General features: G+C 31.5%; 1 protein-coding gene across 2 annotated transcripts in view; it reads left to right on the plus strand.

The window, feature by feature from the left end:
- LOC131899055 (uncharacterized) overlaps nucleotides 1-17573 on the plus strand; it is a 372739-nt gene that overhangs the window by 156572 nt on the left and 198594 nt on the right. For both annotated transcript variants that reach the window (XM_059250423.1, XM_059250424.1), the window contains exon 8: nucleotides 8217-8300. In XM_059250423.1, the coding sequence (XP_059106406.1) occupies nucleotides 8217-8300 (84 nt within the window). The remainder of the gene's footprint in view (nucleotides 1-8216; nucleotides 8301-17573) is intronic.

The following is a 17573-nucleotide window of genomic DNA, read 5'->3' on the forward strand; positions in this document are numbered from 1 at the left end:
ATAGGATTTTTGTTGATTTTTCATTATGCTCATTAGAGTTAATTTGTTTCTGCTTTTAAATACTCTACAGTTTTCCCCTCTGGATCCTACATAGGTTATCTGTTTCAGTTGTATATATTCTATAAATCATAACATTTGTAAATTTACAGAAAGCTTTAAAGCAAATAATTCAGTTTTATTTTTTGAATCTTGAAGTCCAATTCTTGATATGATTGAAACAGTACTATTAAAAATGACTTCAGTCATTTTGCCTGTATGTACATTAAAGCAGAAAAATACCTTGAAAAATCAAATGTTTTAATCTTATCCAGAGACTATGTTGTTTCTCACTAGGCAAATTAAATCAAATTTCTTGTAGTTGTGCACTACTGCCTTTTGTATCCTATGTTGCTGTTAATGCTGTTCTCTTTTTCTCAAACAGATTTTAGGATTTTTGCTTCTCCCAATTTCTTACCAGTGGTTAAAGCTAGTTGACAATGTGCTTTATAAAGCCTTTATTAATTAGCCTTCTTAAAAATTATGATAATTAATATTTATCAAGTTATTATATTTTGCTATATATATTTTAATTCATAAAATGATCATGCTGCTGGGCGGCAGTGGTGCATGCCTTTAATCCCAGTACTCGGGAGGCAGAGCCAGGTGGATCTCTGAGTTTGAGGCTAGCCAGGTCTACAGAGTGAGATCCAGGACAGGCACCAAAACTACACAGAGAAACTCTGTCTCAAAAAAACAAAAAAAAAAGAAAAAAAAAATCATGCTGGCTGGAGAGATGGCTCATTGGTTAAGAGCACTGGCTACTCTTCCAAAGGTCTTGAGTTCAATTCCCAGCAACAACATGGTGGCTCACAACCATCTATAATGAGATATGGTGCCCTCTTTTAGCATGCAGGCAAACATGCAGGCAGAACATTGTATATATAATAAATAAGTATAAACTTTTTTAAAAAGTATACTAACATCGCAAACTCTTAAAAAAAAAAGAAAGGAAACATGATTGTAGCATGAATCTTAGAAGTTCTTATTAATAAAATCAAACCCAAGGCCAGTTGGGGTCAATGCTGGTAGATCAGAGGGACAGAACAAGCCACAGCTAACCTTACCTGGCCAACTTCTCAGCTGGTCTTGTTTCCTCAGAATGGAGGCTTCTGTGTCCTCATCCCAATGGCTCTCAGCTGAACTGTGCTCGAAACCTAAAAGCTTAACCAGCCAAATGCTTAACCAGCCAAATGCTTAACCAGCCAAATGCTTAACCAGCCAAATGCTGCTAGTTTCTGGTCCTTATGCCTTATAAACCTTTCTGTTTTCTACCACCACTCCCTGGGATTAAAGGCTGCTTTTTGGGATTAAAGGCGTGAGTCACCATGCCTGGCTGTTTCCAATGTGGCCTTGAACTCACAGAGATCCAGAGGGATTTCTGTCTCTGGAATGCTAGGATTAAAGGTGTGTGCTAACATTTTCTAGCCTAAGTATCTTGTGGCTTTTCTGTTCTCTAACCCCAGATAAGTTTAAGATACACAATATTTTGGGAAACACAATACCACCACACATGATGATCATACTCTACAGAATTGTTCACAAAAGTAATATAGGCGAAAATGAGGTTTGGGCAGACCGTTGAAAACATCAAATCTTTGTAATCATAATTCAAACAATAACAATAAAATTACTAAAGAAAATAGTACTACACTGTATTGCTGTATTCTATCTAGAATCATTCAGTCTACTTTAACTCGTAGGCTATATATGCTTCGTTCCTCCTTAATTATATTGGTCCATAAGATGCTTGTTTTTGACAGCCACTCTTTTCTTCTGTCTTAAAAAATATAGTTCAAGAAGAATCTGCTTAAAATAAAAACTTTTGCTTTATTATTTTTGTTATTGGCACATGAGTAAGCATCTTTTCCAATTCCCATATCCAGTAACATAAAAAATGCTCAACTACTAGCACTGAACATGAATACTTTTGTTGGAATTTTAGTACTTTTTAAAGAAACCTCCATTTATTAATTTAATCTCATTAATTAAAAACGAAAAGGCTTGCTTCTGAACACTTGAAAGCAATTGTGTACTTGGGGAAATTATATAGCACATCTTGTAATTTATGGTCATCTAACCCTTATATAACCAAATGATTATGTCATTTGTTTAGTGTCCCTTTGTTCTTTATCAAGCAATACCTGACAATTGGTTCAGAAGTGTAGTAACCAAAGTTTTTAATCATTATAATATCCTTTATGTGTGAACTCGAATGTTTTTCTTACTATTTCTGTATCTTAACATTCTTTATAAAGACAAGGATTAAAGTTGCCATCCCCTGTGTATTTCAGTTCTTAAATTTTGGTAGGCTCTCATACTTATCCTCATATTCATACCTCACAGTACAGTATGCATCATTATTGTCTTGCTCCAAGTTTCACTGAAGGATTTTTTTAAAATATTTTCAATGTCAACATACTTCTTATAGTGTTTCTTAATCTTCTGTTGCATTTTTTACTTCATTCAGCTCTTTAATTTTATTTTCAACTTAGTTAAACATTTATAGGGTCCTTACTATGTGCAAGAATAAAAATCTAGAAAAAATTAATGTAGTTTGTAGCTGCTAGTGATCTAATTGATTTGTAAAATCTTGATTTGTAGTTAGTCTAAAAAATTGCCTGTTCTTTTAAAATGTTTTCATGGTTTATTTATTTATGCTGTATGCCACCAAATATAAATAAATTTACAAAGTGTCTCTTTTAAGTCTGTTTTGGTAGCTTGTTATACGTGTCTGTTAAGACTAAAAAACTCCGTGTAGAAAAAAAATACTGATTTCCCTTGAATGTCTGATGGCATAGTATATTTATAAAGATAGTAAATTTAAAGCAAAAAAAATATTGAAAATGTGCACATTTAAAAAGAAAATATTCATTAGCTAGCCAAGTGAAAACTATGACTATGTTAAACACTAATCTTGAAGTAAAGAAAATTTGAGGAAATAAAGTCATGAGGAAAAAAATTTGCCTAATTTGTAGTTATAGTGATATAGTATAGATGCTAAATATATTGTACCTGATATACTATATTCCATAACCATAATCTACATGTTTACTTTGTCATGTAAAATATTATGCATAATATAATTTATAAAAGTATTGTTTACATATGGTATAATAAATAGGATTTAAAATGTTTCTAGCCTAAGTCTGAATTTTTTTGTCATGAGATAGAATTTACTTCACTTTTTCCTCAGTTTTAAAATTATATCAAGAAAAAAATAAAATTTTTTTTGCTCAAATGTATTCACATTTAAACATTTAGTACATATCTTTCCTGACTTTTCTAAGTTATCCACAGAACTGACATTTGTAAGATATTCACAGGCCTAATATTTAACTTCAAACCATATTATTAACTTAAAAATGAGGATAAAGTAAAAAATAATGAAAGGATAGAGAAACTTATTTTTTATAGAAAGTATGTGTTCTAAAATATATCTCACTCTAACATTGAAAGGTGGTATAATCCCATTTTATATCCACATACATTGTAAAGGTAAGCTTCCTGAGTACTTTTTCAGTATAAAAGTAGTTCATTGTTTTTAATCTTTCAGCTGTATTAGTACAAAATGACTTCTACCTCATCAAATAAGATTAAAATGATAATCTGAAAATAGACTTTCAGCTGTTTAGAGGATATTTTACCTTTCAATAGTCTCTAATCACTCAACACTTTGTTTTATCTTGAGAATTCCTGTTAATAATAAAACGGTGCTGTGAAACCACTGGAACTATTAGTCAATTAGCATTACTGAATTTAAATATCATAGTAAGTGGCTGAGGGCAGTTTTAGGAATTGAGCCAAAAGACAGCATAATAACTAAAATCCATAGTATGAATGAGTCAGTAAACTTGTGAATTATACCTTACCATTATATTAAGGCTTTTTTGTTTGAGTTATTCTGACTCTCAAACTTAAGGGTCCTATGCATGCTGAGTGAACACTCTACCAATGAATCCCAGCCCCAGCATTGCTTTGTTATTCTTAACTGCAACACTACTATTAAATATTATACTGATCCAACAAAAACAGTGGGTTTAAATCTTCAAAAGCAGGTTTGAATTTTTCAGAGTAAGGACCCTACCAATACTTTATGTTAAACTGTTTAAGGTCATTTCTTCAAAGTGGATATCCATTAAAGCATACATTGATTAATGTAGTGCTTTGTTTGATATTGTGAAGAAAAAGAATAGTCATTATTTTGTGGTACCTAGATACAAAACACTTCATTCATAGCATCTTATTCAATCTGTAAAACAAACATGAGGAAGGTTTTAATAGCATCTCTTATAAATGAAGAAACCAAGACTTGGAGTTTCACTTTTACAAACATATATTCTTTATAATTATCAAAACTAGAATTCAAAATCATTGTCCCTCAATTCTGTGTTGTGTTAAATTTCATATATAAATGGTGTTCAGAAAATTTGAGTCACATTATGCATATTATTCAACAGTGAATTCACTTTATTTGTAAGTGGAATAAGTTCTCCAAAGTATCTTCTCTACTATTAAGAATATAATTATTTGGATAATAAATTCTCTATTCCTTATATCAAGTACTTCTAATAAAATGTTTTTGTTACCTATTATATGGTTAGATGATTACAGTTAATAATATTTTAATATATTTGAAATTTTCTGAGAAACTAGATTTTAAATATTTTCATCACAAATTATATAGCAAACAAGATAAAGTATCTATATAATCACTATAACGTAATCACTATAGTTACCTTGTATGCAGTTGCACACCAGAACTTACTAATTCCATTTAACTTTAGCTTAGTATACAGTGGTCAATCTTCCCAAACTCTTCTTCTCCTTATTCTTATCAGCCTCTGGTGACCACTATTCTATTTCTTTATATATGGTACATTTTCTTGGATTCCACAAATGAGTGAAATCAAATGATGCTTGTCATTCTCTGCCTGAATTATCTCACATGACATGTTGTTACAAATGATAACATCTTCTCTTACTGAATAGTATTATTTGTGTGTGTGTGTTTTGTATGTGTGCATATTACATTTACTTCACCCATTTATAGTCATATAAGTTATTTTCATTTATTATATTTTGAGAATAGTGCTACAATGAATGGGGATGAGTGGATGAATGTATCTCTTTGTTTTACTGGTTTCTTTTCCTTTGGATATACACTGAGGAATAGAACTAATGGATCTTGCAAAAGTTGTATTTTCTATTTTGTTTTGTATATTTTTTAGGAACCTCCATATTCTTTTCTGTAATAGCTGTACTAATTTAAATTCTCATTAACTGTGTTCAAGGGTTGCATTTTTCCATATCCTCATGTGTTATCATTTATCTTATGCTAGTAGTAATCTGTTTGGAGTAAAGTAATAACCTCATTTTGGTTTTGGCTTTCATTTCTCTGGTTATTAATAATATTGAATATTTTTTTCATACATATTGACCATTTTCATGTCTTTTAGGAAATGACTTTTGGAAGCAAATGCTAATTTTTAATTGGTCTATTTATTTGCATGCTACTGGGACTTTGATTTCTTTATCTTCTCATATCACCACCATTTGTTGGATGACCAATTTTAAATATTTTTCCAGTTCTGTAAGTTATTTTGTTCACTCTGGTGATTGCTATAGAATACCATTTGTCTTTTTAAACCTTTATTTCCTGTGTTTTGAGATATGTTAAAAAAAGCCTCACCCTGTCATTTGCTAGAAATATTTCTCACATTTTATTCTCATAGTTTTCATGCATTTCTGACCTTACATTTAAGACATTGAGCTATTTTAGATTGACTTTTTTGTAACTAGTAGACAGTAGGAGTTGTTTTAAAATAAACCAAATGTGGACATCCAGTTTGCCCACCATCACTTATTGAAAATACTATCCGTTCTACAATGTGTGTTTTTAGGATTGTCAAATTTCAACTGGTTGTAAATGTATAGACTCACTTCTAGGTTATTTGTTCCACTGATATATGTGGTTATTTTTATGGCAATACCATTCTGTTTTGGTTACCAAAGCAACAGATAGTTACATCTCCTGTTTGCTATTTTTGCTCAAGATCACTTTAGATGTATAGAGTTATAGTGGTTCCAATAAAATTTTAGGATTTTTTTTATCATGCTAAAAGTATCACTGGTATTTTGGCCAAGTGTTGGTGATGCATGTCTTTAATCTAAATACTTGGGAAACAGAGGCAGATGGATCTCTGTGAGTTTGAGGCAGCCTGGTCTACAGAGTGAGTCCCAGGACAGCCAAGGCTACACAGGGAAACTCTGTCTCAAACAAACGAACAAACAAAAACATCACTGTTGTTTCAAAAGAGGGCAAGAATCTATAAATTGCTTTGAGTAGCATGTACATTTTAATAATACTTTATCTCCCAATCTATAAATATAATACATCTTGTCATTTTTGTATTTTTTACAATTTCTTTCAACATACCATAATTTGAATTTTTCTGGTCTTTCAATTCTTTGGTTATATCTATTGCCAAATATTTTAATTTTTTGTAGCTATTGTAAATGGCATTTTTTGATGCTACTGATTTTTATATATTGTTTATGTAGGTCTAAACTTGACTGAATTAGTTTATTAATCTTAGTGACTAGAAATGAAGGTCAGTGGTAGAATGATTGTCCAACATGTATGAGGCCCCAGTATCAATCTCCAGCACTGAGAATAAGAACACATATATTAGTTGTAATAGATTTTTCTTAAGAATGTATAAATTCATATCTATCTATAAATAGGGATAATTTGACTTAGGAAAAGTCTTATTTTAATGTCTTATTTATTTGTTCATTTGTTTATGTTAACTATTCAGATTAGGTCTTCCAGTAGTATGTTGAATTAAATGGATGAACTTGTTGTAATGCACATACTTGGCTTGTACCAGATTTAATACAGAAAGCTTTTAGCTTTTCTCCATACAGTGTACTATTATTTGTTTCCTTATTTTTATTGGTTTTTATTATATCTAAGTATACTCCTTCTGTACCTAATTTTTTGGCATTCTTATGTTGAATTTTGTACTTACAGAGATAATTATATGGTTTCATTATTTATTCTGTCCATGTTTTTACCATCCTTATTGATTCATTCATGTTGAGCCCCCTTTGGAAGTTAGGGTGAATTCTACATGATCACAGTTAACAACCTTTCATACATTTTTGGATTTCGTTTGCTAATGTTTTGTTGAAGATTCTTAAATTAGTTAAGAGTGCTGGTTCATGGCTTTGTTTTATGTTGTTTTCCTGTAATTGTTTGGTTTTGTCTCATAGAAAGACCTTGTAGAATGAGTTTGAAAAAATTACTTTTTGGTCAGTTTCATGAAACAATTTAAGAAAAATTGATGGTATGATTTTTTTCTATATGTTTGTTAGAAATCATCAGCCAGGCCATCTCTGTTCTTGAGTTTTCTTTGATGAAATATTTTAATCATTTACTCTTATTACTCATTTGTTGGTTGTCTGTTTTCTGCATGATAAAATCCTGATACTATATATTTTCTACTTTCTGGATTATAAAATATTTTAGTAATCTACTTCTTTAGGTATGCTAGTAAAGCAATTTCTTTAGTTGAAGAGAGATTAAGACAATATAATATATTTTATATAATATATTCATTCAGGTGTTCAAATAAAGTTAATATCAATATAACACCAAGCCATACTAAATAAGTTAGTATTTATAAAGCACTAAAATTGAATCTGACATGTATTGTTTCATAGAAAATTCTCAAACCATTTCACATGATGCTGCTAAATTTAGACTTCTAAAATTTATTAAACTGGTTTAGTGATTAAAAGTGTTGACTCCATTCTTAGGCTTCTTGAGTTCAAATCTCAGTTCCATAACTTAATTACTAATCAGATTAATTTATTTCTCCATGTCTTGGTTTCTTCATATCTGTAATAATTGTATCTACATCATAAGGTTGTTTTTTATAAGGATTTAAAGAGTTAACATGCCCCAAAAACTCAGAATAATGTCTAACATATAGGAAGCTATTTTTTCATGCACTGTTTATGTATACCAGTGTACATGTGTTTATGATGTTGCAATTTTCATAGAAATATTAAAAATCCTAATTCACCTGTCTGTACCTACTATAAATAGCTGTGGTTTCCTTTTCTTATCAAATTAGTCTCAGTATTTAAACTTATTTCACTTTTGTTTTTAGCCAATTACCATTGAACCTGAAACAGTGAGTTCGTCAGTGAAATGTAAACTTGATTATATTCCACTCACTCAACATCTATCAATGGTAAGTCACTTAAATTCATTGCAAGTATTGAGAAATTCACTATTGGTGAGAGATAAATTTAAAGGCTTAAGAAATGTTCCACTTGTTACTAGAATTTGAGACCTTAGATAAAGTCTGTCCTCTCATAATATTATTTGTATGTAAATAAAACCATGCTACCATGAACTATTGGAAGAAATCACTTTAATGAGCCCTACCTCTATGTATCTAAGTTGATTTTAGTAGCTTTAACACCTTAGCAAAACATACACATCCCTGGAAATTTTAGCAACCTTTCAACCTCAACTCCATACTAGCCATACTATAAAAACTCCTATATTCACCAATACTCCATATGTTCTAACTCTTTGGGCCTTTTAATAACTTCCTACTGTGTTTACATTTCTTCTCCTTCTTTCTCTGCTTTGATAATTATTTTATATTCTCCAACATTCATGAAGCTCAAGTATTGGTTCTTTTGTGAAATTTTGCCCCAAAATTAATCAGTTTTGCCTTATTGTCACATGATATTGTGTACATAATACTGATAATGAGATCATCATGCTGCATTCCACTCAGTCTGTGATGTTTTTTCCTATTAGTTTCTCTTAATTCCAACATTTAATAATGATATTATAAGGTAGGGCAGCAGTGCTTTTTGAATGAATGAAAAGATGGATGGATGGATGGATGGATGGATGGATGGATGGATGGATGGAAAAACAGATAGATAGATAATAGATAGATAGGTAGATAGGTAGATAGGTAGGTAGATAGATAGATAGATAGATAGATAGATAAATAGATGATAGGTAGATAGGTAGATAGGTAGATAGGTAGATAGGTAGATAGGTGGATGGATGGATGGATAGATGGATAGATGGGTGAGGGGGTGGGTGCTTCATTAACTCATCAAATGTTCCTCCTCTGGGACACCAAAATAAATAGTACACTAAGAAATAAAAACATACTTCCACATGAATTAATTTGACTAAGAGTGAACCCAAACTTGAACTTTACACTTCTCCCCCAGTGGATTCTGTCTGTTCCTAACACAGAGTTTTGATCTGTATTTATTAGGCAGAGTAGAAAGCATGACATGGGAAAGGAATTAAGGATTTTTTATAGAGATCTTTAACAGTGTTTTACATGGGAAAAAGTAATTTTACTAACATAACTGACATAGATTACTAAACTGCAAACACACATTATCAAGTTATATCCACAGGTTCCTTTCAATATTTGTGGCAGATATTTGTTATACAAGGTTGCTTCCAACCTGCTGACTTCAGCAACTGATTAACCCAACATATGCATACACATATATTACTCTACATCAGGGGCATGGACAAATACATATCAGAAGATTAAAACTGTGCACTAATGTAGTTAACAAAAGCTGATTGCATAAAAAATCCAAGGCAAGTAAGGTTACATTGATTTCTTTTTTTATTAAGAAATTTTTATTCATTCCACATACCAACCACAGATCCCCCTGACATCCCTCTTCCTGCTTCCCCCCAGAATTCCACCATAGCTCAAACCTCCCTCCTCCTCCAAAAAGGTATGGCCTCCCATGGGGAGTTCTTAAAGGCAGGTTAAAGGTATGTAGGCTGAATACACAGTGGGACAGCAGGTTTAATGCAGTCTTAAAAATTACCTCAAGGCTTATTATTAGCTTTGCTGTGTGATATGCCAAAAGTTCAGTCTTTGGGGGGCCAACAGAAATTTTCATTAAAAATTATCACTTCTAGTGGATAGGTGGGTATTTAGAAGTCTAGATAGATTGGTAGGTGGGTGTATGGTATACTGGACTGAAGGAAGGGCAGAAACCTAGGAACATGTTTGAGTAAATCAAATACTTTATTTAGCCCACCAGATTCAGAATACAAGGGACAAAATTTCCCATGGTAAGCACAGTGAATTATTTTATTCAGACATCTCCATTTTTTTCTACCCAACAAAGAGTCCTCAGACTCTTCTCCAAGAGAAATAGAATCAGTTAGTCTTCTACTGTTCAAACACACAAAGAACACATTTTAAAATGCTTCCAGACCACTCTGACAGGAATGTACACCTATTAGTTAGATTATTTAAACCTCCAGTCTTACATGTAAAAAGTAAATTTCCTACACTGAAGTGCATATCTATCACCTAAATCTTTTCATATAATAAGTTTGGAAACATTTACCAAGCTATATATAAGTAAACGAGATTTGTGTAGATATTTTAATAGAAATAACTTCAGATATAATATAGAGTTACTTAGTTGCATTCCCATATCAACTAATACTAAACTGTAACATTAAGAAATAACAAATCATTCTACCTAGCCCCCTCAGATTTCAATGAAGATTTCATAAAAGCACATAGTTTCAATTTTATCATTATTTAAGATAACAAAACATGGTTGGTTATAGTTCCATAGAAACTCCATAGTGTCAAAATTACAAAGCATTTAAGAGGCATACGTAAATGATGAGCTTATCTTTATAATTAGGGATTTGTCATGCCAAATAGCCAGCCTTAAAGAAAAGTGGAGATTAAATTGTCCTAATTTGGTTTATTCATTTTTAAAAGTTGAGTGGTTTGGGTTAAATTAATATCTATTTCAAAAAAGTATTAAAACCATTTTCTGGTACTAGCTAGCTAGATTTCTGAAAAGATGATGTATAGTGGTAAAATATTAAATCCCTCCTTTTTATTTTATTTGTTTGTTTGTTTGTTGGGAAAGGCATACCACAGAGTGAGTGGAAATCAAAGGACCACTTGCAGACATTGTTTCTCTCCTTCCACTGTGTAGATCCTGGGTATTAAACTGAGGTCATCAGGGTTAGCACTAAGCTCCTTCACCTGCTGAAAGATCTCACTAGGCTGAATTCTCAGAAACAGTTTTTACAGTCTCCATACTGAAAAATACTGACCTTTCAACATTCTGCTCCTACATTTTGTGTCTCCTAACAAAGTCATTACTTTGTTTATATTATACTGGTATTTGTCCCTGTTGTATTAATTGAAAAGAATGTTGCTACATGATTTTGCCTTTTAAAATATATGGCCTTTTAATTACATGGAAAAAATGGCAACTAACCGTATGATACTAGTTATGAGAAATAGTTTGTAAATTGTCAGAAAAATGTCTTTCAAATTCAACCAGTATATTCTCACATTTTCTTATTTATATAATTAACCACATATTTCTCCTATTTGTGCTTTGTTAGCATGCCTATATACTCTGACCATATCCTTTTCCTCTCAAGAGAGATTTGCCTATTCATCATATCCCTTCCCCTCTTTTTTTTGAGGATTTCAAAAAGTACATTCTTAATTGAAGATGGATTACCCTTTACTAAAAACTAACATTTTTGTTGTTTGTAGTGGTGGTGGATTCAGATGTGACTATCATATAAATATGAATATTAATTCCAAATGTTTTGTGTGTAAATTTCTTCTTCGTACTATTATCAATTAAGTTCAAAAATTTCATCTAACATCCAAGCTTTTTTCTTGTTATGAAACTTGGTTTTATACAAACGTCATGTTTAACAGGCTTATTCTAATTTATGGGCTTAAAAGTTTTTCCACAAAATATATTTTAATCATATTCTTTCCCCTCCCCCAAGTTTCCCTAGATTCTCCCCACTTCCCTATTCACCGAACTACATTTTCTTTGTCTTTATCAAAAGAGAAAAACTAAAACCAACAAACCAACAAAAAGGTAAAAATACCATACAAACAAAAATATGCACAAACACACACACAAAAAAAAACATGAGTCCATTTTGTGTTTTTGAACTACTCCTGATCATAGGACTGCCATACTCAGTGTCACTTGGGGAAAACTGTTTTTCTTGTGTAGGCTCTAACTGTCTCTATGAATTTATATGTGAGTCAGCCCTGTTTTACTGTTTCCTTGGAGTCATCCCCCACCTCTGGCTCTTAAAATCTTTTTACTTCAACTTCTGCATAGATAACTAAACCTTGAGAAGAGGGGGTTGATAAAGACATTTAGGCCTGAGTACTTCAAAGTCTCCAACTGCTTGCACATGGTCCAGTTGTGGGTCTCTGTGTTAGTTCCCAACTACTGCAAGAAGCAGCTTCTTCTGGTGAGGGATATGTCATTAGCTATAGTTTTATAGCTATGTTCATTTGGCAGAATAATAGTAGTAGATATCCCCTTAGAGTCCATGACCTATAGACTCTCATGTTCTTGGACACATTAACGGTGTTAGGGATGGGTTCCATCTCACAGTATGGCCATTAAATCCAATAAAAAAAAACATTGTCTGTTCCAACAATATTTGTGACTATCTTGCACACAGGTACTTTTGTATGTCTCAGAGTTTATAGTTGTGTGATAGTGATAATTACTTTTCTCCTCCAGTAGTATGCATGGTACCTTTCAGCATCATGAATGTTAGTCAATAGGGATGAAGCTTGTAATTGGGCAGCAGCTTGATTTCTCCATGCTTGGTGCTGTATATAAGTGATGTCTTTAGCAATAGGACCCCACAGTCAGGTTGTAGAGGATAATAAATAACATTGACAATAATCTGTAATATTTGAGAGGGCCCCTGGAATCTCTCTTTCCAGTGACCAAACAAGATATAACCTTCTCCTAGTTCAGGGTGTTTTACTTGGTAGAATAAGATGTCTAGTTGGGGCATTGTCTCCCCCATTATATGGTGATTATTGATATATATATATATATATATATATATATATATATATATATATATATATGAAAGTTTCTACTGTAGTAGGTTTCCATGGTATTAGTTATTCCTCCTCAAATTCCCTCTTTTATCCTGCCCTCCCATCCCCTTCCTCATTTACCCCTCCTATTCTCATTTCCTTTTAATCTTTTTATAATACTTTATTCTGTTTCTCCTTCCTTGGAAACTCCCCTCTTCTCCCCTGATCTCTTACTAACTACCTAACCTCTGCTGTTATTATAATGAAGCACACACATCTAAAATGCAAAAGCTAATAACTTCCAAACTAATCAACTATTATATATATTGCAAAAGAAGACCATTTATTCTACAAACACTTCTTCATTATTCAGTGTCGTTCTCTTACTCAAAATCTTTGTCTTTCCTTTATTTGAAATTTAATTCTAAATATTTATGCTCATAAGTAAAAATATCCACTAAAATTGCAACACGTTTTATATTCCTAATATCTCTAATATCTTTTTTGTTTTATATGTTTATTTATTTATGTGTTTATTGCCTAAATTACAATGGGGTACTTTCTTTAAATTCACTTTACTCATTACTATTACTCTTTGCTTATATCATTGAGAATGTCAATTTTTTGTTATGATTTGAATTCTATTGTCTCTTCAAAGCTGATTTCTATCTTCATCATGTGGTTTTTTCAATCCATACCCACTTGCTATATTTATAGTGCCATAAAATTTTGTCTTCATATGTAGCATTGTATTGTTTTTCTTTTAGGTTAAGATAACTTTGCTATCAGGAAACAACTTCCTTCAAAGAAGGAACTTTATTTTTCCTTTATCAACCCAAGAGAGTTCCTTGACCATACTAAGCACAATTATTTTCCAGTTCACTTTCTAGCCATATAATTTTCTATAAATAATTTCAAATGTTACAGTGTAAAAAGCATGGAAATGTCGGAGTTGCACGTAAGAAATGTCACTTGGGTTGTGATTGCACAGAACAGATAAAAAAAATAGGGCAAGAGTTAAATCATAGAAAGCAGATGTGACCTGTAGGGTCTTAATCCTTTTGCGATATAGCCTCTCTTATGGCAAATTAATAACTATCTAGATTCAATTGAGATTTTCTTTAGACATTTTTTAGTCATTCAGTTTTAAAAGTTAAGGTTGAATACATTGAAGCATATTTCCTCCTTAAGAATTTGTTAAATTATTTATAGAGGTTTCTTGTGGAAAAAATCATGAATATTTGAAGGTTGACAGATATTATTTCAGTTTGCTACCTTGATAGAATCATTGGATACCTTTAATGACATATGTGTATATTAAATAAAACCATATAAATAGAACTAAATGTATGAAAGTATTCATCAGTTATAATAAGTGATATCATGTAGAGCTATATTTGTCAATATATTTTTTGAGACAGGGTCTTGCTATGTGTTACTGACTTTCCTAGAAATTGTGTACATCAAGCTACTCTTGAACCTGTTGTGCTCTGTCTCTGCTTCCTGAGTATGCATTCTATTTTAAAATTGAAGATAAACAATACTAAAGGTTTATTTTAATACAAACATTGAAAAGTATAATTCTACCTATTTTCATATCTCTCAACTCTTAAGTCCCTAAGAAAAATTGAAAAAACTTCTTAAATGTTATTTAATGATATCAAGATGAGCACTTCATGTTTCAGGAACAGTTTTCAGGAAAATTTCTATAGTTTGAACTAATGGCAATCAAATAAATTTATCTAAAATTTCTTCATATATAAACATTATTTTTATTAATTATGCTTAATTAATTTTATTTATTTCAGTTAAGGAATGCTAGCATGGAATTTCTTCATTGTGGGTGTCATTTTTTTTCTTTTTAGAAGGTTCAGGTAGACTGTTTATCTAGATCCAAATAATCATCTAAAATACACTTTCCATTTAGAGACTAAATTTAAATAGGAATTATATCCTTATAATTTGTCTATCAGCATCAAAAAGAAATTTTTTCCGTCAACCAGAAACAAAGGATACTTGTATTTCTTTGTATGAAAATTTAAATTTTTGTTTACATAGATATATGCTGTGTCAAAATTGAAATAGTGAAAGCTCCATGGTTCCTATATCTGTGGCACTAATATAACTTCTTCTCAAGGAGTGCCTACATCTTCCTGCTGCCTTAACATGGTTAAATTCATTATAATAATGTACATATAACCCAGAGTTTAGTTCTCCAAATCAGAGAAAAATAGCACATACAAGAAATCAGATCAGATTTACACAATTGATTCAGGAGTATAAATCTAAATATATTGAGCAACTGTTGGAATAAATACTTTTTAACCAAGAGATAAGACGCTGACTTAGGGACCACCTCTAGTTTTCAAAATATATTGAACCATTTGCTTGAAGTACATTGAAATATTGACTGCAGTGCCTAATCTGGTAGCAAAGTAGAAGTTAGAGGTTACCTACTAATTCAGTGTAAGACTCTGACTTAAATTTCTTTATGATAGAGATGGAAATTATATCTTTCTGTGTCAGATAAAACAAAGTACCTTACCTCCAGATACTCTTTGAAAAATATTGTTGCTCCATGTCATTTATACCAAATGTAGTTGCTCATTTTTCTTCATTTTATCATCCACATATGCTGTTATATTGCTTGCTGTACTGATCAGGCACATATATCCTAAGATGGCACATAAAGCTACATTTAACATTAAGGTTGAACTCTGAAATCAACAGATATATTAGTTTAGGATCTGAAAATCCAAAAGTGCCTTAGATCAAAATAATAGTCTCTCACATTCTGTCTTTCTCTTTATGCTCTCTCCTTTGTTCTCTTCTACTTCCCTCTCTTCTCTTTTTCCATTGCTCCCTGCCCTCTGTAAACTAAACTACCTATTTTATACCTTTTAAAATAATTATACACATATAGAAAAGGTGATAGAGAAAATTGTACCTGGAGAGTTTCTTTCCAGCTCCCGTGAAGCCCCGGCAGTCCCACAGCCCACTTATAAAATAAACACACAGACTCAAATATTATTTAAACTGTTTGGCCTAATGGCTCAGGCTTCTAGCTATCTAGTTCTTACATCTTAAATTAACCCATTTCTATAAATCTATACCTTGCCACATGGCTCGTCGCTTACCAGTATCTTACATGTTGGTACTTATGGTGGCGGCTGGCATTGTCTCCTGACTCAGCCTTCCTGTTCCCAGAATTCTCTTCTCTACTTGTCCTGCCTATACTTCCTTCCTGGCTACTGGCCAATCAGCATTTTATTTATACAGAGTGATATCCACAGCAGAAAATGGTTCTTTACTGGGAAAATTAGGTATGCTATGTAATATTATGATAGTGTTCAATTCTTTCTTTAAAAATTATTGCATATATTTATTTGTTTACTTATTAATTTATGTGTATGTGTGCATACATAAGTGCCACAATGCACACATGGAGTCAAAGGACAACTTTCAGATATTGGGTCTTCCTTTACAACCTGTGGGTCCTGAGGATCAAACTCAAGTGGTCAGAATTGAAGGCAAGTGATTTACTCACTAAGCCATATCACCGGACCTGATTTTGATTGTTTTAAACTATATTATAAAGTATATAGAATTGTAAATCTCATGACAGATTGCATATGAATTAGACTATCTGCTATTTTGACAATATTATATGAAAATTCTGGAAACATATTTTCACTCCTAATAAAAAACATGCTGTTGTTCGAATGACCTATGATTGCTTTTTTTATTTTCCTATTTCTTTTTTGCATTTAATATACTTTTATGCTTGAAGATTTCAACATAAGTCACAATCTAACCTTTTGTAATTCTTTATTACACTGAAATTAGTTCAATTATGATAAATTATATAGTTCATAGTTTGTAGCTGACAGTCCTGCCATCTACTTTGTTGTGGGTTTGTTTGGTTTTTACATTGGATATATATATATATATATATATATATATATATATATATATATATACACATATATAAAGTTATTTGAGGTAGGAACTTTCTCTATAAAATATGCTGACCTCAGACTTGTGATCATCTTGCCTTAGTCTTCCAAGTCCTGGAATTACCACAATTGGTTTATCTGTTTTCTTATTTTACGTTATATGAACATAAGAAATCTGATGCACACTTAACAAATATGACCAATAAATGCATGCTCATATTTCCACGATTGTTTTAGCCTGAACTATGTAGACAGGTGCTTTCTCAAAAATAGAACACAACTCAATCTGAGATTTTGTTTTCTCATATTAAAAAATCACTATTTCTAATTAATAATGATTTTGGGTTATTAGCATACACATGCCACTTCTGTGTGAAACTAGCAGTCTATACAACCTTAATCTAAATGCTTTTAAGCATTCACTGTAAAAAAAAAATTCATAAGCAATAACAGAATGAGAAGCCAGAGAATAAAAATAATGGTTGAATAAGTATACATATGCCAGTAAAATAGATTAGTAATATAGAAAGATTGGAAAGGATATAAAAAAGATACAAAATATCACAGAGAATCTTTACCTGTTATACTTCATAGTGCTGAAGGATGTAGTATGTATTATGTAACCATTGATTAATTTCCTTTT

Source organism: Peromyscus eremicus, chromosome X (genome assembly GCF_949786415.1).
Source record: "Peromyscus eremicus chromosome X, PerEre_H2_v1, whole genome shotgun sequence".
Lineage (NCBI taxonomy): Eukaryota > Metazoa > Chordata > Mammalia > Rodentia > Cricetidae > Peromyscus > Peromyscus eremicus.